The sequence below is a fragment of the Triticum aestivum genome, chromosome 6D (genome assembly GCF_018294505.1).
Source record: "Triticum aestivum cultivar Chinese Spring chromosome 6D, IWGSC CS RefSeq v2.1, whole genome shotgun sequence".
Classification (NCBI taxonomy): Eukaryota; Viridiplantae; Streptophyta; class Magnoliopsida; order Poales; family Poaceae; genus Triticum; species Triticum aestivum.
Window position 1 is genome coordinate 270668277 of NC_057811.1, and position 19343 is coordinate 270687619.

At 44.4% G+C, this 19343-nt stretch overlaps 2 protein-coding genes across 3 annotated transcripts; one reads left to right on the top strand and one right to left on the bottom strand.

Moving 5' to 3' along the window:
• The first annotated feature begins 1369 nt into the window (after positions 1–1369).
• On the top strand, positions 1370–8748 carry LOC123144619 (protein ACTIVITY OF BC1 COMPLEX KINASE 8, chloroplastic). Of its 2 annotated transcripts, XM_044563824.1 has the most exons (20): positions 1372–1926; positions 2422–2557; positions 3143–3309; positions 4047–4167; positions 4276–4376; positions 4482–4580; positions 5034–5144; positions 5232–5311; positions 5407–5476; positions 6144–6217; positions 6293–6362; positions 6445–6533; positions 6654–6778; positions 6893–6973; positions 7084–7144; positions 7246–7300; positions 7580–7678; positions 7771–7860; positions 8243–8302; positions 8391–8748. In XM_044563824.1, the coding sequence occupies exons 1-20, from the start codon at positions 1468–1470 to the stop codon at positions 8505–8507; spliced, it is 2265 nt and encodes a 754-aa protein (XP_044419759.1). In that variant the 5' UTR covers positions 1372–1467; the 3' UTR covers positions 8508–8748. The 2 variants fall into 2 exon arrangements, with proteins under 2 accessions (XP_044419758.1, XP_044419759.1); XM_044563823.1 differs by having other exon boundaries at positions 1370–1926; positions 6144–6362.
• A 1365-nt stretch (positions 8749–10113) lies between these two features.
• LOC123144620 (LRR receptor kinase SERK2) lies at positions 10114–18580 on the bottom strand. Its single transcript, XM_044563825.1, has 10 exons — positions 18124–18580; positions 17970–18041; positions 15074–15217; positions 14578–14649; positions 14422–14493; positions 14226–14341; positions 14002–14130; positions 13528–13869; positions 12994–13388; positions 10114–10689 (listed from the first exon to the last, which is right to left on the bottom strand). Exons 1-10 carry the CDS (start codon positions 18312–18314, stop codon positions 10378–10380), a joined length of 1845 nt encoding a protein of 614 aa, XP_044419760.1. The 5' UTR covers positions 18315–18580; the 3' UTR covers positions 10114–10377.
• Positions 18581–19343: the final 763 nt, after the last annotated feature.

The following is a 19343-nucleotide window of genomic DNA, read 5'->3' on the forward strand; positions in this document are numbered from 1 at the left end:
TCCATGGGCAAAGGCAAACTAGGACACATGGGGATTTTATACAAGTTCACGCTGCCATCTTAGCGTAAAACCCTACGTCATGTTGGTATTGATATAAACTGGGGGATACAGGTGCTTTGTGTTACAAATGTGGTGGTCGGGCTGAGACCAGTGGTGGTCGGGGTACTAGTTAGAGTGCTTGAACACTCCTAAATATGCTCTTCCTCCTCTCTGCCTATCTTATCCTTGCCTTGTAGTTGCTGGTGGTGTGGTGGTAGCTAAGTGTTGTCCCCTCGTTCGACCATGCCCCCCCCTTATATAGGCGTGGGGGATACCACATTTGGTCTACAAAATACATGTGAAAGTATACAAATAATTGTCGGCGAGGTGTACCACTTACCTCTGTTACATTGTAGTAGATGAGCTGACACTGTTGCGTGTGAGGTGCTCGAGTATTTCCATCGACGTGATGCGCCGCACCGCCCTTCTCCCGCTTTACACCGCACCAGCGTCCGGTCTTGTCATCCGTCCCTCCGTGGTTGTCGTGATGATGACCCCTACCCGTAGCCCTGCACCGGGCTAGGGGGTAGGCCGACCGAGTATTTAATGCCTGGTCGATGGAGTACTCTACAAGGTTGTCCTCTCCGGGACGTGTGCCCCGTCTGCTTGACGCCTCAGCCCCCGAGTGTGTCATGGCTGGCATCATGAGTCTCTCTGGGGACCTTCTGTGACATATTTCACAGCGTGCGACCCGTTGCTCTGTAGTTGCTGCATAAGTATTTTTTACCAAGATACATTTTTTACCATAGTTATCTTTTCTCAATGCTGTATATTTCCAAGGAGGCGCCGATGTATGGTTTTTTGCGTATACCCTGATATCCAGTGTTCCGTCAACCTGCTGCAGCACGCGCCAGGGCAGGCATCGTTCCACCGCATGACTACACGGTGACCAACATGCATCCCTTGCCGAGAGTCGTGACAGTTCGCCGGCTGTCGCCGCAAAAACCTCGCCGGGGATCGCCGAAGATTCGGCTGAGAAGGGTTGGACGCGCGCGGGGAATTCAGGGTGTTCCGTGGAGGGTGAGGGGAAAAGGGACAAGTCATTGGCTCCGATATGCACCGCAACGAACAATCCAATTGCGCGTGCGCCAAGATCCCTGCAACACAATCAAACGGCTACAACAGCGTTCGCTAGGTAGGGCTTAAAATTGGACGGACGCGAGATAAGAAAAGAAAGAAAGAAACTTTCCACGTGATCCTACCCCACCAACTGGGCCCCATCACTCACCGTCGCCCCAATCACCTCTCCACACGTGAGATCGCCTCATCCTCCGTGCCAACCATGTGGCTCCCCTCCCACCACCTCTCTCCTCTGGCCCTTCCCGCGCCTTGCTCCCTCCCCTCCTCCACACCACTCCCTCCTCCGCCGCCTCCCCTCGCTTCCACCCCCTCGACCCCCACAGCCAAACCCTAGCTCTCCGCCCCGCCATGTCCGTCGCGGCCGCGGCCGCCTCCCTCGTCGCCTCCTCTTCGCTCTCCGTTCCCGACCACCTCCGCCTCCGCCGCCCCCCGCCACCGCTCCGCTTCCGCCGCCGATCAAAGGACCGCCTCGTTCTTGCTGTTCTCGAGGAGAAATCCTCCTCTGCGCTTACTGAGGAGGAAGCAAGGAAGTTCGGGCTCAACGGGAGCGCGAGCAGGCTCGGGTACGACGATGCCGCGGTGGAGGCGTACCTCGGGTCCAACGGCAACGGAAACAGCAACAGCAACAGGAGTGCGAGTAGGAGTGGGAACGGCGCGAGCGTGAAGCCCGTGCCATCCGGGTCTGGCACTTCTGTGGTATCCGGCCGTGGGCCGGGTGAGGATGAGAGGAGGAGGAAGGAGAGAGTGGAGGAGATAGGCAGGGAGGACGCATGGTTTAAGCGAAGCGACGGAGAGGCCATGCCCAAGGTGAATATTTGTTTGCTCGGCGTTTTCTATTCCTAAGTATGCGTCTGTCAGTGTGTGCGATCAGTGGGTTGTGCCATTTTTGTTTTCCGAGACGGATGTGCGATATCTCCTGTAGTAAGCAGGACTGCGATGTTACTTTGACTAAAGACTTCAGTGACACGTCAGTGTAAATGTGTAATGCAAGGAGTAGGTCATTCATATTTTGTTCTAGCTGGAATGAAGTTATATTCAGGGAAGGCCGGGTAATAGCATCGTCAGAAAGGAGTAATAGAATATGCACCGTGGTGGAGAGAAGTAAACAAGCTTGTCAGTTGTTTGTTCTGTCAGCCCTGTAGTGCTTTCAGCTTGTGCGGATGGAAGCATGACTTACCGTCATGCACATTTTGACTCCATGATTTGTGTTAATATTGTTGTTCATCTGGGATCAGCTGAAATGTTTATCTCATGCCATTATTAATGCTTCCTCATTCTGGGTTGAAAATCTAAATCTTGCAGGTGTCTGTTGTTCCTGGTGGTCGTTGGAATCGGTTTAAAACCTATTCAACGATTCAAAGAACCTTGGAGATATGGGGCTCTGTCTTCGCATTTATATTCAAGGTTTGGCTCAACAACCAGAAGTTCACTTATCGAGGTTAGAACTTAATCACGCAAACAGAAATGACACGGTACTATATTAAAGGTTTTATACCACAAAGCTTAGGTACCTGGATTTCTATCTTTTCGTACTCCACTAAATGTCAGTCAGTTTCTTGCAAGTCTTTGGGTCATATTCCATAAAATAACAAATGATTGTTTTATGTGTCATATTTTTTTTGCACATTTAGGCTTTACTTGTCAACCACGTGCAGCCTGACATGTTTATTTGTGTTAGTATATTCGTTACCAAGATACTTGAGAGGCAGATTTGGACTTATTTTTCTACTTGTGAAAATAATAGGCAATTCCATGGCTTTTGAGATGAAGTGTAAACCAACTACTTTAGGTTACATGTCATAAAAGGTGCCTTACTGTTTGAACATATAACAAGAAGTACTATATGATAACATGGAGAAAGGACGCCGGCTTAAAATCCTTCATCTTATAAACAGGGTGTATTGCATTTTAAACAATTCACTGACTTGCTGGATGCTGTTCGTTTGTGTCCTAAAGTTCCCTACATATTCTTAGTAAAATTGTCTGCATAAGGCATCCCTTGATGCCGATGAATTACCTGCAGGGGGGATGACGGAAGAGAAAAGGGTAATGAGGAGGAAAGTTCTTGCCAAGTGGCTCAAGGAGAGTATTTTGAGATTAGGCCCCACATTTATTAAAATAGGACAGCAATTCTCCACCAGGGTGGATATTCTTCCAAAAGAATATGTGGATCAATTATCTGAATTGCAGGTTTGCATGCACACTTCTATACTTCCGCATCTGGACACATCCAAAGCATCTGCGGTGAATACTGGATTATTGTTTATTAGCAAATCTGCATCTGTGATAGATTGCTATAGGGAACGTGTAACCTATTAGAAAAACATAAGGGCTTGTTTCATTACTCGTAATGAAAAGTCTGTGAATCTTAAAACAAGTATTCAGTACTCCCGCAAAAAAAAGTATTCAGTAATGACCATGGGTAAAATCTGTACTAAGTGTCTTGACATAGATTAACTTCAAAAGATTATCTCTTGGATTTTAAATTGGGGGTCTATCAGAATCTCATAATACCTGCTATGAACCACCCTATCTGCATATGAAACATCGTTCGTTTTTTGGTGGTTTGATAAAACACAAGTATTTAAGGCCTATTAGAACACTTCCACCATCAGCTAACTGCTCTCAGTCCTTGAAATCTTACCGTCTCTCGTTTCTGTTGGTGCCGGCTAATCACGATCTCCTCCAGTAGCTTACGAGCTTCAGCTATATGCGCTTGATTGTTGCTGACCCAAATTCCCCAAAGTCCTCCAGTTGCAAATTTATGCATAAATATGTATCCAGTTTAGTTAAATTGGTCATCAGATCAGCGAAGTAAAATAGTCGTTCTTGTCAGTTAAAAACTTCTCGCGTTTCCTAGATTTTTGGTAACTAGCAGTGCTATATCTTTACTTTATACTAATGTTATCATGGACCCTCTTTTGCAGGATCAGGTCCCTCCATTCCCTTCAGAGACAGCTGTGTCAACTATTGAAGAAGAGCTGGGAGCATCTGTAAATGAGATATTTGAACGATTTGACGTTGAACCATTAGCTGCTGCTAGCCTCGGTAATAAGCTCGTAGACTAGATATGTAATCTTGAAATTTGACTAAAACAAAAGCATTTTATTTTCTTGTGTCAACTTGACACTGTAACAATACATCCCTTTTTGGCAGGCCAGGTTCATCGGGCATGCCTAAATGGCCAAGAAGTTGTACTCAAGGTGCAAAGGCCTGGTCTGAAAGAGCTGTTTGATATTGATCTGAAGAATTTAAGGGCAAGTCTCTTAAAAGTGTACTTTTTCCCTAACAGATTGTGCCTCTCTATTATTTTTCTTTCTTTTCAAACCATCAGCTGATACCCTCAACTGATGATGTTCTAGGTAATAGCAGAATACCTTCAGAAAGTGGATCCCAAGTCAGATGGTGCCAAGAGAGACTGGGTTGCTATTTATGATGAATGTGCAAATGTATTATATCAGGTGCGCCTGTCTTATGCTCACAACCTACGGTCTGTTACTATCTCATGCTTGTCACAGCTCAGGTTTTTGAAATAACACCTATTATATAACAGACTATTGGAAGCAAATGTATCCATTTTTTATGCATCTTTCCTCAGTGAGAGTAAATTGAGATAATTTGATGCGTAGGTAGAGTTCTCTAGGCATCACAAAACAGCGTTTTGGTGTCAATACTTCCATAATAGTGCAAGGATTGGGCTTGAGAGGCTTACATCTTGATGTTGACTTTGCTCTGTATTATTAGTCCATTTCATGATGCTCTTTCTTGCTTTGAGTTCTTTGTATCAAACTATCAATATATTTTTCTCAGATTGTATTAGATAAATTCTTTCAAATCAGCCATTTGATTTGTCGGTGTTTCTTGTATATTTGCATGAAAGCAAATTACATAATCATCTTATGGTTGTTTTTTAGGAAATAGACTATACCAAAGAAGCATTTAATGCTGAAAAGTTTGCTGAAAACTTCAAAAATATGGACTATGTGAAGGTTCCAGAAATTTACTGGGAGTATACTACACCTCAGGTTCCTTCCATGCAGAAACTTGTGAATAAACTCTCAAGCAACATAGAACAGAAGATAAGACTTAAGTTTATTTTGTATGCTTTGTAGGTTCTAACAATGGAGTATGTCCCAGGAATCAAAATAAATAGGATACAGCAGATAGATAAGTTAGGGCTTGATCGGAAAAGGTATCCTCTGAAGTCTGAATACTACTCGGCCATGACTTTTTTTGCAGTACCTACTAACATTGGTATCTTTTGTTGCCAACCGTAATCTTTTTCAGGTTAGGCCGGTATGCTGTTGAGTCCTACCTTGAGCAGATTTTATCGCATGGATTTTTCCACGCCGACCCGGTTAGTTGCACTATACATAAGCGAAATATGCTGTAGTTGTTTCAATTGGACTTTCCCTTTTGCAGTTTGAGAATTAAAGAATGTTCTACAAATTCTGATAAATTCATGGATACAGTACATATAAAGTAAAGCAGTGTCTGGGCTAATGGATGTCTTGTTCATTACTTCTCATTATATTCTCTTGTCCTCTTGATTACATGGATGAATTCGGGTATAACCTTTACAGGTTCATTTTACTCTATATCTACTATATTAGTGTTTTATTTCCAGTGCTTTGGCAATGTCTTCTGCGCTCAAATCACAAAAATGCAGTCAACCTTCTATTATTGCACTATAATGTTTTTTTGTGGGGACGCTATAATGCATTCAAATGAATCACAAAAATTATTATGCACTAAGAGAAACTAGGTGTAGTTATGTGGTCATGCTCTGCCAGAGTCCCATCGGCAAAGCATCTGTGCATTCCAAATCATCAAACAATCTCCAACCTTGGCAATTTTACTGAGTGCAGCTCTATTTATGTCAGCTATAGCCATAATGTCAAATATTATCATCTCTTAGATTATAAATTCCATGATATCAAATCATATGTACTCTATTTTGCTCCTTTTAAGTATCCCGATTAAATGCAGTAGCCGTGCACTGGTTAAATTGATTCCGTTTACAGCATCCAGGGAACATTGCTGTTGATGATGCCAATGGTGGGAGGCTTATCTTCTACGACTTTGGGATGATGGGAAGGTTGCTTATGATCATTTTGTTTCCTCCAAAGTCCATTTATGTAATTAGTCTAATCTTCATTCTTTTTACTTGCAGTATTAGCCCGAATATCCGCGAAGGACTGCTTGAAGTATTTTATGGAGTTTATGAAAAAGATCCTGATAAAGTAAGTTTTTCTTGGTAGTTTACCTGCAGACAATAATGTAGACCCTGTGAAGTTTGACAGAACATCATGTGTATCCATGCAGGTGCTTCAAGCAATGGTTCAAATGGGTGTCCTTGTTCCTACTGGAGATATGACAGCCGTCAGAAGAACAGCTCAATTTTTCCTGGATAGGTAATCTACTAGCCCTTTATCCCGGAAGGATGCTCCTTTGTACTTAGTTACATGAAAAGTTTCCTAATGAGATCAACAACGCCGCTTAGCCTCACTGTGTTCTGTTTATCTATTATATAGCTTTGAAGAGCGTCTAGCTGCACAAAGGAAAGAGAGAGAGATGGCAACCGTGGAACCTGGATTTAAAAAACAATTATCTAAGGAGGAAAAGTTTGAAAAGAAGAAGCAGAGACTTGCAGCTATCGGTAATGGCTCATGATTCCTGCAATCTATCAGGGGACATGATAGAAGGAAACATGCCATACATGTCATTCTACTGGTTTTGCTTTTCTGTTTTAACTTGCATCAAAATTTTACAGGAGAGGATCTTTTGGCAATTGCTGCTGATCAACCATTTCGGTTTCCTGCCACCTTTACATTTGTGGTCAGAGCATTCTCAGGTCTGACAGCTTTACATGTAGAGAATCATGGCTGTAACATGATGCCATAGCTTCATGGCTCCTTATGCTTTCTCCATTCATGGCTCCTTATGCTTTCTCCATTCTTTCAGTACTGGATGGTATTGGGAAAGGTTTAGATCCTAGATTTGATATTACAGAGATTGCTAAGCCGTGAGTATTCTCTACATTAGTGGCATTCCATGTTCTTAATTGACAAAATTTTGACATGGCCTTCTCTGAATCTGATTTGATGCATCTATTTAAATTACTAGTTATGCCATGGAGTTGCTCAGATTTAATGAAGCTGGTGTTGAAGTACTTGTTAAGGCAAGTTAACCTTTGGTCCATAATTCTAACCTACTCCCTCCGTTCCAAAATAGATGACTCAACTTTGTACTAACTTTATACTATAGTTAGTACAAAATTGAGTCATCTACTCCCTCCGTTCGGAATTACTTGTCGTAGAAATGGATGTATGTAGACATTTTTTAGTTCTAGATACATCCATTTCTGCGACAAGTAATTCGGAACGGAGGGAGTAAATGGTAACGCCTGAGTATGTTTACCATGGAGTGATTGTTTCATGTGCATTTCATTATACCTCAGGATGCAAGGAAGCGGTGGGACAGGCAGTCTCGTGCATTCTACAATGTGTTCCGTCAACCTGACAGAGTCGAAAAACTTGCACAGATCATTGAGCGTTTGGTATCTACAATGTTCTTTGGTCTATTTTCCGTGGTTTGCTGGTGCCATTCAACAATGAACTCAATGGTCTATTTTTTGTTGTTTTATAACAGGAGCAAGGTGATCTCAAGCTTCGTGTCAGAGCATTAGAATCGGAAAGATCGTTTCAAAGAGTTGCTGCTGTACAGAAAACAATTGGATATGTGAGTTTTATAAATTAATTAAGCTTTATATTGTGTTATGTTATGATTGCTATGGGAATTTAGGGCTGTCCAAGATAAAACTGATAGTGGGTGGGTGCCAGTTTTTCAACTCTTAGGATGCTATGCACTGTGTGTGATTAGGGTGTTCAAAAATGGTCTCACGGTGGGAACCGCTCGATTCATTTATTTGAACTAGAACTTGTGTCCTTGATCATGGCTAATGAAAAAACTGTACTTTCATCTGACTGTCGGTTTTGGTTGGGTTTGTTTGAACCCGGCCATGAACACCCCTATATGCGATCATGATGTCGTGCTCTGTTTTTATTTTCTTTTGAGTGCTAATACCATCCTCTGTTGTGAAATGCTGCTGCGTGTCACCCAGGGAGTGGCTGCGGGCAGTTTGGTAAACCTCGCTACCATTCTGCACCTCAATTCTATCCGGGTAAGTTTCCCAAAGAAACTGCATTCATCTTTCAGAAAATTACCAGCACAAAACTAAATTCAGACACACTTCCATTTATCCATTGTAGATGCCAGCAACCATCGGATACTGTCTTTGTGCGTTCTTTGGACTACAAATCCTGCTTGGCGTTCTCAAGGTGAAGAAGCTGGACCAACAAGAGAGATTGATAACCGGCACTGCCTGAGTTCACCATCGACCAGTGAGAGCTGACCCAAAAGATTTCAGTGTAATACGTTGCGGTTATCATCCGCTTTTTCTTTTCCTTTTGCCTGTGTGCAGTTTTACCTCAGAGGTGGTGTAGCATAGCCATCGGCGTACGAGTATGAAATCTTTGTACATGCGGTGTAATAGATGAAGAGATGTACATACTGTACAATTGCAGGGTAAATATAAGCAGTATAGCACAGCTCGTGCAACCTGTTTCACTTTCTGTCGCATACATCAGTTCATATAGACGACTGGTGTGTGCTTGTGTGGACGCATGTCCGATTTGCGTCTACACGGATGCGCCGCGTGTCTGCTCGGTGTCAGTCTCAGGCCCGTGTGTCGGTTGCCCAACCACCGCCGCTGGTCCTGATAAATGTTATGCGCGCGTTCGGGCCCGCATGCTAGCAAGTGGAAGGCTGCGGAGTCCACGCGTCTTTTCTAATGGCTTCCCCACTCCTGTCCACGTCTAGTCACGCGTGGCCCCTCGCCGGCCAACACTGACCCTAGTCGCAATGGGTGGCTTTTTTGGCAAGGGAAAGCACAACCACGGCGCCAGCTCGTTGCACGGTCGTGCCAAGGGGGGAGGGCTCATCGGACACTGCACCGGGCGCAGTACCACTGAGAGTACCGCTACCATGGCCGAATGTCAACCTCCCACATAGTTGGCATCTTGACCCCCATCACATCACGGTGCCGCACTCGGAGTGGGTGCGTGCAAAGAAAATCCGCAAACGACGTGTCATCCTCACGCTCGAGCAGCGCACCGACCCGGCGTACGCGATAGATAGTCCCAACTGGGACGTCTGATTCACCATGAAGCACAATGTGCGTCGTCGCGGCGCCATTCAGGTCGAGGCCCGCCCTCCACCGCCGCCGCCAGTGGTGAAAAGAACATGAAGGCGAAGGCAGAGTACCATGCTGCACTAGAGGAGACTCTCCAGCGCGAGGAGGGCACACAATGGCCTGTAGGGGGCGCTCCAACTCTGTGTGACCGGCAATTGCATCTACCCGCCAGCGCCACCGCCAGCACCAGCACCGCCCGCACCTGCAGACGTCAGAGCTGGGCTAGTTTTTTTAGTTTTTATTTATGTTTTATGTATAATTATGTTTGAAGTGGACTTTGGCAGGTTTTAATGTTTAATTATGTTTTATTAATTTACATGTTTTTAAATTTGAATAGTTTATATTTCTATTTAGTTTTTTTTCTAAAACCACATGAACTAATGCATCGGCCGCGTTGGGCCCGCCTACAACCCAAATCAAAAACCGGGTAGGCACATCTGCTTAGCCACTCAAACAGACAAAAAGCAAACAAAAACTATAGACAAAAAGCATACAAAAACTATATCCATTTGCGTCAGCCGGTTGGAGTTGCCCTAACACCTCTTTGATCTCTCACACACTGGATAGGGTTTGATACGGCCGGCTGTGATTTACTCCCTCGATATCAACATATAAGACGTTTTTTGCCACTGTCATAGTGTCAAAATATGGTCCTATATTTTGATAGAGATTACACTGACTGACAATAGCTTTGAAGACACCACAAAAGAAGAGAAATGAATGTCTATGCACCGACAAGGGGATCACAGAATAACACATTGCACTTTTATCAGATTGATACAACAGTGCCTTGCAAATTCAACACAAAATGTATGCCTTTCACCTTAACAAATGACTGCAGCCTAGCATAACTTCTCAGTGTGGAGGAGAATGGGGGGAAAATGCATCCTTTAAAATTGTCATTAAACAAAAGAGTACAAGCTACCTTTCATATTCACAAACAACAATTAGGCTGAATGACTGATCAAATGGTGATTTTTGCCTATGCCAGAGAACGACGTTGGTCATCTTGGGCCAGATAGTTCCACGGCGCGGAGGTTATATGTGGAGTCAACAATCCAGTCGTTGCGAAGAGGAGCCAACTCTGCCTCCTGCCTGACCACCTCCACCTTCTGCCATTCCTCCCATCTCTCTGCCAAGCCGTCACCTTCCAGCATCCTCACGACCTCCGACATCTTGGGGCGCTCCACTGGCGAGCCCTGCGTGCACAGCAGCGCTACCTGGATCAGCGATTCCACCTCGGTCTCTTCATAGTTGCTCTGCAAGTCTGGGTCCACCAGCATCTCAACTTTTTTCTCCTTCAACAATCCTTTCACCTGTAGAATTGGCAGTTGAATTAATCATTTGCCCACTTGTTACTGATAACAGAGTACAATGCATCCCACATGTGATACAACTGGTTGTCTCTAGTGACAGCATATTAGCACATTCTGTCCTGGAAGGATGAACTGCCAGCTTGTCACTCACCAATGAATACCCTCTATATAACAAGTTAATGGGGCTAAGGACAGCCCATTATTACATGGGTTTGGTGACAATCATTTATAAGAAATCTTAAAATCCCAAAACAGCATGATCATGAGAAAAACATTAGATGTGGTGATGATGATAATTTACGCTCACTCTTGAGCATGGTTTTCACTTTGTACTTTCATCAGAATTTCATTAATTTTGATACATAATGAAATAATTGTCTTCCCGTCAAACTATTTCAGCAAGTACAGTACAACAACAACAAAGCCTTTTTGTCCCAAACAAATTGGGGTAGGCTAGAGTTGAAACCCATAAGATCTCAAAACCAACTCATGGTCCTCGCACGTGCATAGCTAACTTCCACGCACCCCTGTCCATGGCTAGTTCTTTGGTGACATTCCATTCCTTCAGATCTCTCTTAACGGACTCCTCTCATGTTAAGTTTGGTCACCCGACCCTCTCTTGACATCATCAGCATGCTTTAAACGTCTGCTATGCACTGACGCTTCCTATAGAACCTGAATAAACGTGGCATGCGTTGTATATGCCCAAACCATCTCAGACGATGTCTACTACACCGAACTGTTGGACATGTTGCCCTTTAGTTGGCCAACATTCATCGCCATATAACATCACAGGTCAAATCGCCGTCCTTAGAACCTGCCTTTTAGCTTTTGTGGCACTCTCGTCACAGAGAACGCCAGAAGTTTGGCGCCACTTCATCCATCCAGCTTTGATTCGATGGCTCACATCTTCATTGCTATCACCATCCCTCTGCAGCATTGACCCCAAATATCGAAAGGTGTCCTTCTAGTATACCACCTGCCCACCAAGGCCAACCTCCTCGTGCCCACTAGTACTAAAACCACACCTCATGTACTCAGTTTTAGTTCTACCAAGCCAAAAACCTTTTGATTCCAAAGTCTGACTATCACCGCTAGCACCACATCATCCACGAAGAGCATACACCATGGGATATCTCCTTGTGACCTTATCCATCACCAAAGTAAAAGATAAGGGCTCAAAGCTAACCCCCTGGTGCAGTCCTATTTTAATCAAAGAGTCATCAGTGTCTCCATCACTTGTCCAAACACTTGTCACAACATTATCGTACATGTCCTTGATGAGGGCAATGTACTTTGTTTGGACTTTATGTTTCTCCAAGGCCCACCACATGACATTCCGCGGTATCTTATCGTATGCAGGTCTTTCTTTTGCTCCATGTATCTCTTCATAAGTTGTCATACCAAGAAAATGGCTTCCATGGTCGACCTCCCAGGCATGAAACCAAACTGATTTTTGGTCACGCTTGTCATTCTTCTCAAGTGGTGCTCAATGACTCACATAGCTTCATTGTATGGCTCATCAGCTTAATTCCACGATAGGTAGTACAACTTCGAACATCCTGCTTGTTCTTGAAGATTGGTACTAATATACTCTGCCTCCATTCTTCCGGCATCTTGTTTGCCCGAAACATGATGTTGAAAAGCTTAGTTAGCCATACCATCGCTGTCTATGAGGCTCTCCACACCTCAATGGGGATACAATTAGGGCCCATTGCCTTGCCGCATTTCATCTTTTTAAAGCTCCCTGACCACAGACTCCTGGATTCGTTGCACACAACCTATGTCGTATCATCAAAGGAGTCGTCCAGCTCAATGGTAGAGCTCTCATTTTCTCCATTGAACAACTTGTCAAAGTACTCTCATCATCAATGCTTGATCTCCTCATCTTGTCCTTCACTAGAAGGCGATCTGCTCCGTCCTTGATGCATTTGACTTGGTTGACATCCCTCGTCTTCTTCTCTCAGATCTTGGCCATCTTATAGATGTCCCTTTCGCCTTCCTTCATGTTTAAACGCTGGTAGAGGTTCTCATACGCCCAACCCCTTGCTTCACTCATAGCAACTACGGTAGTATGCACAAATTTGAATAATTCTCAAATTACATTTGAACTTTTTGAAATATTTAGTTAGATTCCAATCTAATTCAAGTGGAAACTTTGGCCCTTTGACCGAAATGAAAACCAAAATCGCTGAATTCCAAAACTGAACCACTAAATTTCAGTGAAATTCAGTCATTTTGGCTATGGCTGAAATATTTCTGAAACTGAAATTCAAAACTATGCTCTTGAAAAGAAGTATTTACCCAGTCAAGAAGCATAACATCATCATCATTTGCAAGGCGAGCAAGATCAAATGCCCTCTGCCCAGTAATAAGCTCCAGAAGTGTGATTCCGTAGCCGAAAACATCAGTCTTCTCAGAGGACTTTCCAGTGGATAGGTACTCAGGAGCAATGTGTCCAATTGTTCCACGAACAGCAGTAGTTACATGAGTATCCTTGTAATCCATAAGTTTGGCAAGCCCAAAATCACCCACAACTGCCTCGAAATCCTCGTCCAAAAGAATATTTGCAGCTTTGACATCACGGTGGATGATCTTGGGATCACAGTGATCGTGCAAGTAAGAGAGTCCCCTTGCAGATCCAAGTGCAATTCGTCTTCTGGTATCCCAATCAAGGGGTGGTTCAGATGGCTGACGCTCTATGAAATCAAGCACCATAAATAAGAACAGAAATATTTCAGCATATCATCACAGCAGAAAAGGTCATATTTAAAGTGATTATTGGCTGAGGAAGCCGCATTCAGAACGTGTTAGGTATTAGAGGAAAGAACAAAGTACCTCGCAAACGTGATGCAACACTGCCATTGGCCATGTATGGATAGACTAGTAATCGTTCAGTAGGTGTCATGCAAAAACCGCGAAGTCGGAGAAGGTTCCTATGCACTGCCATGCTAATCATCTCAACTTCTGTTTGGAACTGAAGCTCGCCACCAGGGGTACGTTCCTCTTTTAGTCTTTTCACTGCTACCAATGTACCATCTGCAAGCCTCCCCTTGTACACTTTTCCAAAACCACCTCTTCCTAAAATGTTCTTATTATTAAAGTTGTCAGATGCAACTTGAAGCTCTCGCAATGAGAACTTCTTAAGCTGACCAAGATGAACTTCTGGATCTTCCTCGGCTGAAGAAAAATGAGATGACATAAGAACATGATGTGTGGTGTTCGAGAAAATAAGAACAAAATGTGTGGCATGGATGACATGAGGACACAATTTTTGGCAAATGAAGAAACGTATCAGTATATGAAACTGACCAGGCACATCGAAGAAATGTTCTTCAGGTTTACGACGGCGCCACATTGCAAATGCAATAGCAGGAACAGCAAACACCAGTGCAGCACCAGCAGCAACGCCACCTGCGATAGCTCCAGTGCTAGAGGCACCTAATGGAATAAAATCCATCAAGCGCATGTACCAAAGTGCCATCTTTTCTACTGCCTTGAATATTGACAAGCAAATTCAAGTACTCATAACTTACCTGCTGATTGAGTTGGTGGTGTTGGAGGATTGTATGGAGGAGGTGGGGAAAAAGGAGGATCCCCAGGGCAGGGCTTTGTGGTACCAGGACCACAAAGAAGTGGATTATTCGCAAAACTGAGCCAAGAAATAAGACCTTGTTAAAACTGGCAATGGAGTTGGGCTAAACATCATTCAATCTTTTGCAGATAGAAGACCTTATAGGGGTGAAGAGTGAAAAGGAGCCAGTAGATGGAACTGCTCCTGAGAGGTTGTTGTTTGAGAGATCGCTGCATTAATGTAACTGTTATATATATTCATCCCAACACATAACGAAACTACATGAGAACGACAGAGCACAACGTTCAACTTACAGTACTTGAAGAGTAGTGATATCAGTCAGGGATTTAGGAATTTGACCCGACATGCTGTTGTTGTTAAGACGGCTATCCTTCCAAGTAGGCATAATAGCAAAAAACAGTTAGACTTATAAATACAAGGAAACAAATGATACAACTAATAATAGGAAACAGAATGGTACAATTGGCACTTAATCTGCATGACAAGTTAGTAAAAAAATGGAAACAAAAAGTTATACAGAGGAGTGACAAACACCAAAATCCTTACAAAGAGAAGTACACAAAAAATGACACATTAGTCAATGCATGCATCATGGCATTTGGATTATGCTTTTCAATGAGAATTATCTGTTTCCATTCTTTAACACTAGTTCGTAAGCCTCATTCTCCCAAATGAGAAAAGATCGCAGGACAAGAACAACTGTTACAACTAAGAACAGACCAACTGAAAAGAATCTAAATAACATCAAAGTAACACCGATGTGCTTGTGGCCAAAAGACCTATTCTTACAGGAATCGAAGCTTCAAAAGATTCCCCAGGCTGTCAGGAATAACTCCCGTGAACTTGTTCAGATACAAATCCAAACTGACCAGGCTAGTTAGGTTGCCCAGTTCAGCAGGTATTGGCCCACTTATGTTGTTGCTGTAAAGCTCCCTATAACCAAAGGAACACATATCAGTTTTCAAGCGTAGAGAGACATTTAAAAGTGAGGAAATATATACTAAACAACTAACAGAAGAAAACACAGAATATAAGCAAAATAACATCTTCAAAATGGCATGCACAAGTGTATAAATCTACAAAAATTGAGTTTGTCTCCTGTTCCCAACCCTAGCCACCGCTCCAAAAGGTCTCCTCCACGCCGTCACCTCAGTCCCCCTCCTCTCCCACATCTGGCGGCCTCGTCATCCGTTTTATTTTCCTTTCCCTAACGTTTTGTTTCCCTAGCGGCATCAACGAGGTGGGTGTGTTGGAATAAGGTCTATCCAGCCTCCCCCTACCTCGACGACGACAAAGGGCCTGTCAGAGTTTGTGGCGCCAGATCTGTTGGCCCTCTTTAGTTTGTGTGTCTATCAAGGAGAGCAGTTGGTTGGCCATTGGTGTGGCTACTTCGACATCTTCTTCAATGTTGTTATGCGGCATGGTCCGGTTTTCTCTCCAACTCTCTGGACCAGTGGTAATGGATCGTAAGCCTGTTCTGCGTAGTGTGATGCTCCAGCTGATGTTTCTTCAGCGATTTCTAGATCTCGTCCCAAGCGGCGAGTGGCTATTCCGGTCTTTAAAGTACGGTATGGCGAGGGCATTTGCAGGTGTCCCTGTCCTTTACTGTTGGTTCAGTGCAATTTTCAATCTCCGGCAGGCGGTGTACAATCAAAGGAAGAAGGCTAGTATGATTTTCAATGTAATTTTATTTTTTACTGGTCAATTCTGCGTCCAGTTATCTTTCCACTGTGCTGGCTTTTTTCCTTGATAATTATCAGATCTAAGATGCCCTTTGGGTGTTTTTTCTTCAAGATTTTTTTTGGACATTTCTGATAGTCCTAGCAAACGCGGTAGCAAATCTACAAGGATTATGCACATACCACATAGGTTACAGAGTTTCTGGATATAAAAAAAGGGGCAGACCGGTGCACGTAGCTCCCGCTTGCGCAGGGTCCAGAGGGAAGGGTTCGACCACTTTGGGTCTTTTGTACGCAGCCTTTCCCTACATTTATGCAAGAGGCTGTTTCCAGGACTCGAACCCGTGACCATGGTCACAAGGCAACAGCTTTGCCGCTGCGCCAAGGCTCCCAAACTAGGATTGTGCATTTAGGTTACAGAGTTTCTGGATATCTGCCCAAAATATTTGAAGCTTCATCGCAAGGTTCAGTTCACTATCGTTGTTCACAAGGATCTTGTCTGTACGGCTAGTGCTAAGATACGGTAAACAGATTAGTTAGGCCATCTCCGCCAAAGACGGTACACTACTGCGGGGCAGTGATGCAGGTTGGGAGGGGCTTTTGACATTGGAGTAAAATTTAGGAGGCAGGTGTGCCATTCGTGATCAATCATAACTCGTGTGAAGGGTATAAATAGACCCAACTTAGTAAATCAAATAGCAAGTTAACTCATATGTAATCCCACAGTGAGTGCATTACAGGCTTGAGAGATGCCAAACCCTAGTTTGGGACCAGCTGTCTTCCACATGCTTAGAGGCCCTGAGGCCGAGGAGTGAGGAGAGAAAATCAGGAATGGGAGGATAGAGACATAGAGTAATTACTGCTTTCCCTTACTGATACTTCAATCCCCTTCTATAGAGGGGTTTCAACCAGACATAACTCTAAATTCAATATAGCTTCCCTGATTCAACAGCTGCCCTTACTTCAAACTCCTAGCCCTTTAAGTGTTGGTCAATGAATAACAATCCTAGATTCAGCCCAACCACAGATAAATCTTGTGTCTGACCATTAATAGCCCTAAATCTCCGGCAGTAGGAGAGTTCCCACGTGAGTGTCATCACCCCTCTTCATGGCAAACAACTCACCCTGAAGCTGGAAAAAGGTTAGTGCTGCTTGGTTTGTGCAATATTCTCCTATACAGCCGCACTCTGGAAGACAAGTCCATCTTACCAAGATTTGCCTAGTTCCATGAGCATGGCAGGAACATATGACGAAAGACATAGTTCGAAGTACACACCCTTGCAACATGACTGGAATCATGGTACCAATCTTCCATTGATCACAAACAAGAATGTGCCAGATAATGAAACTTGGGATGCCATGCACCTAATCAAATAACACCTGAGCCATAGAGCTAAGTGAATAAGGATGATCTAGAGGGACGAAGTGGGCATATTTGGAGAAGTTGTCGATGATCGTCAGGATAGCCAATTTGACATAGAGGAAACCTTCGACGAAGTTCATAACAATATCAGGCACAGACTGATGAAGGGCTACTCGATTAGTCGATTAGTTGCACTGTCGGCACAAGATCTGACCTTTCACCACTGCCCATGTCATGTGGAACTACCGAGACCTGGTTAGCGGCAGCTAGGCAGAAGAGTTGGGCACACCTAAGGTTGCAGAACCCAAGTTGCTTAGTGTTGATATTTCTTGCCAAGTAAGTTAGGACTCCAGGAGTTGGAGATAAGTTAGGGAAGTGCTTGAATTAGGAAAGGATTTCTTAAATTAGGTGGAGTGTATCTGCGGTTGTAACCCCTCTATGTAAGGCATGTGTCCTCTAGAGTACAATAGATGCAAGTCACACGATCGACACCAAACGATTAGAGTAAATAAACAATAAGATGTTATATGAATATATGAAGTGGCAAGATTTCAGTACTACATTTTACTGAATATGCATGTAAGATGTATTAAGTGCCAGTCTACAGTTTGAAAAAAACTAGTGCATTGCATCCAGAACTTACAAATATTGGAGATTTTTCAGCTGCCCAAGCTGGGACACTAGTACACCGGATAATTGTGCATTTCCAAGGTCACTGAAAAGAGCAAAAGGGTATTATGAAGATGATCACTCTTGAACCCTTTGGTATGCATGCTGAGAGTTTTTCGTCAACTTACACTCTAATTACACTGTTATCGTTGTTACATGTAACATGAAACCATGTACAAGGATTAACAAGTGTGGGATCCCAACTCTGCAATACATTGTTGCTATCCTTCAGACTCTGACGCAGGTTATACAGAGCATCACCTATTATTGACAAAAGGTAAATTAGCATGGGCAGACAGATACAAGCTGCAGAGGTCATGGCGCGCGGGACGTCTATCGCTGTCGCCAGAGTGGTCGGGGAAGGCGGCGCCTTGGGGCGTTGGTGGTTGCGCGGGATGGATCTGGGAGCTCGATCCAGCGCCTCGCGTCGGGATGTGCCTAGTGGGTACGCTCGTCGCGTGCAGGAGGCGAGGTGCTATGGTCTCTCGCGTGCAAGTCCCTGGATCGCTCCGAGGCAAGGCTGGCTGGCAGGAGGTGGCGTGACCAGCCCTTGCTCGCGGTGCTGGTGCATCTGGGCAGTGCTGGAGGAGGTTGGTCTGGAGCTCATCTTCTTCGACCGGGTAGGAGTTGGGTGTTGGTCTGAGTGCTCTCGGCTGTGTGAGGGGTCGATGTTCCGCGACGGTTTCATCATGACGAGGAGGTGTTGCGGCAGCGGTGGTGTGACCCGGACTGTTCGGACAAATCCGATGGTAGGGGTGGGAGTTGTGCGACAGTTTGGATGAAAATCCTGCTCGATTTTGGCTGGAGCTAGTGACGACGGCGCCCGTGGGTGTCGGTTCCCTCCTTAGGCGTCACCAAGGTGCGTTGGCGTCTCCCTTTCTCGGTCGGGTTGTGGTCTCCGAGCGAAAGCCTTGGTCCGTTGCTGGACCGGCGATGGCGGCGTCTTGGCGTCATTACTCTGTTGAGAGCATAGTAGGTGGAGACCTGGCTTGGAGGTCTTGTGGTGTGATTCTCTGGTGTTGTCGCTGGCCCGAGTTGATCTTCGTGGGCGCTATGTATGCAGTTGTCGATGCTCCCAAGACGATGGCTTTATAGGGACTGACCGAGTCCCGCTACCCACTCGTCGTCTCCTCTTAGGCATTCAAGGGTGGTAGTGCGTTGGCGAAGGGAGTCCGGCTGTAGTTGTTGCTCTTGTGGTGATCGGCATTTGTTGTGACGCGGCTGGATGATTGGTTTAGGGCAGACCCTTTTGTGTTGTGTTTGTAATTGTCGTGGTGGCTAATCTGTTGATTAGCTAGGTTGTGCTGTTCTTGCTACACTTGTTGTTCACAACAAGTTGTAGTGTCTT

Bases quoted from the DNA above. Each gene is read 5' to 3' on its own strand.
- LOC123144619 (XM_044563823.1), top strand. From the start codon at position 1,468: ATGTCCGTCGCGGCCGCGGCCGCCTCCCTCGTCGCCTCCTCTTCGCTC. The intron at 6,534-6,653 runs GTAATCTACTAG...TCTATTATATAG, and splicing joins GCTCAATTTTTCCTGGATAG to CTTTGAAGAGCGTCTAGCTG. The intron at 6,974-7,083 runs GTCTGACAGCTT...CCATTCTTTCAG, and splicing joins TGTGGTCAGAGCATTCTCAG to TACTGGATGGTATTGGGAAA.
- LOC123144620 (XM_044563825.1), bottom strand. From the start codon at position 18,314: ATGACCTCTGCAGCTTGTATCTGTCTGCCCATGCTAATTTACCTTTTG. The intron at 15,218-17,969 runs GTAAGTTCTGGA...CTTTGGTTATAG, and splicing joins CTGAAAAATCTCCAATATTT to GGAGCTTTACAGCAACAACA. The intron at 13,870-14,001 runs GTCAGTTTCATA...ATTTTTCTTCAG, and splicing joins ACATTTCTTCGATGTGCCTG to CCGAGGAAGATCCAGAAGTT.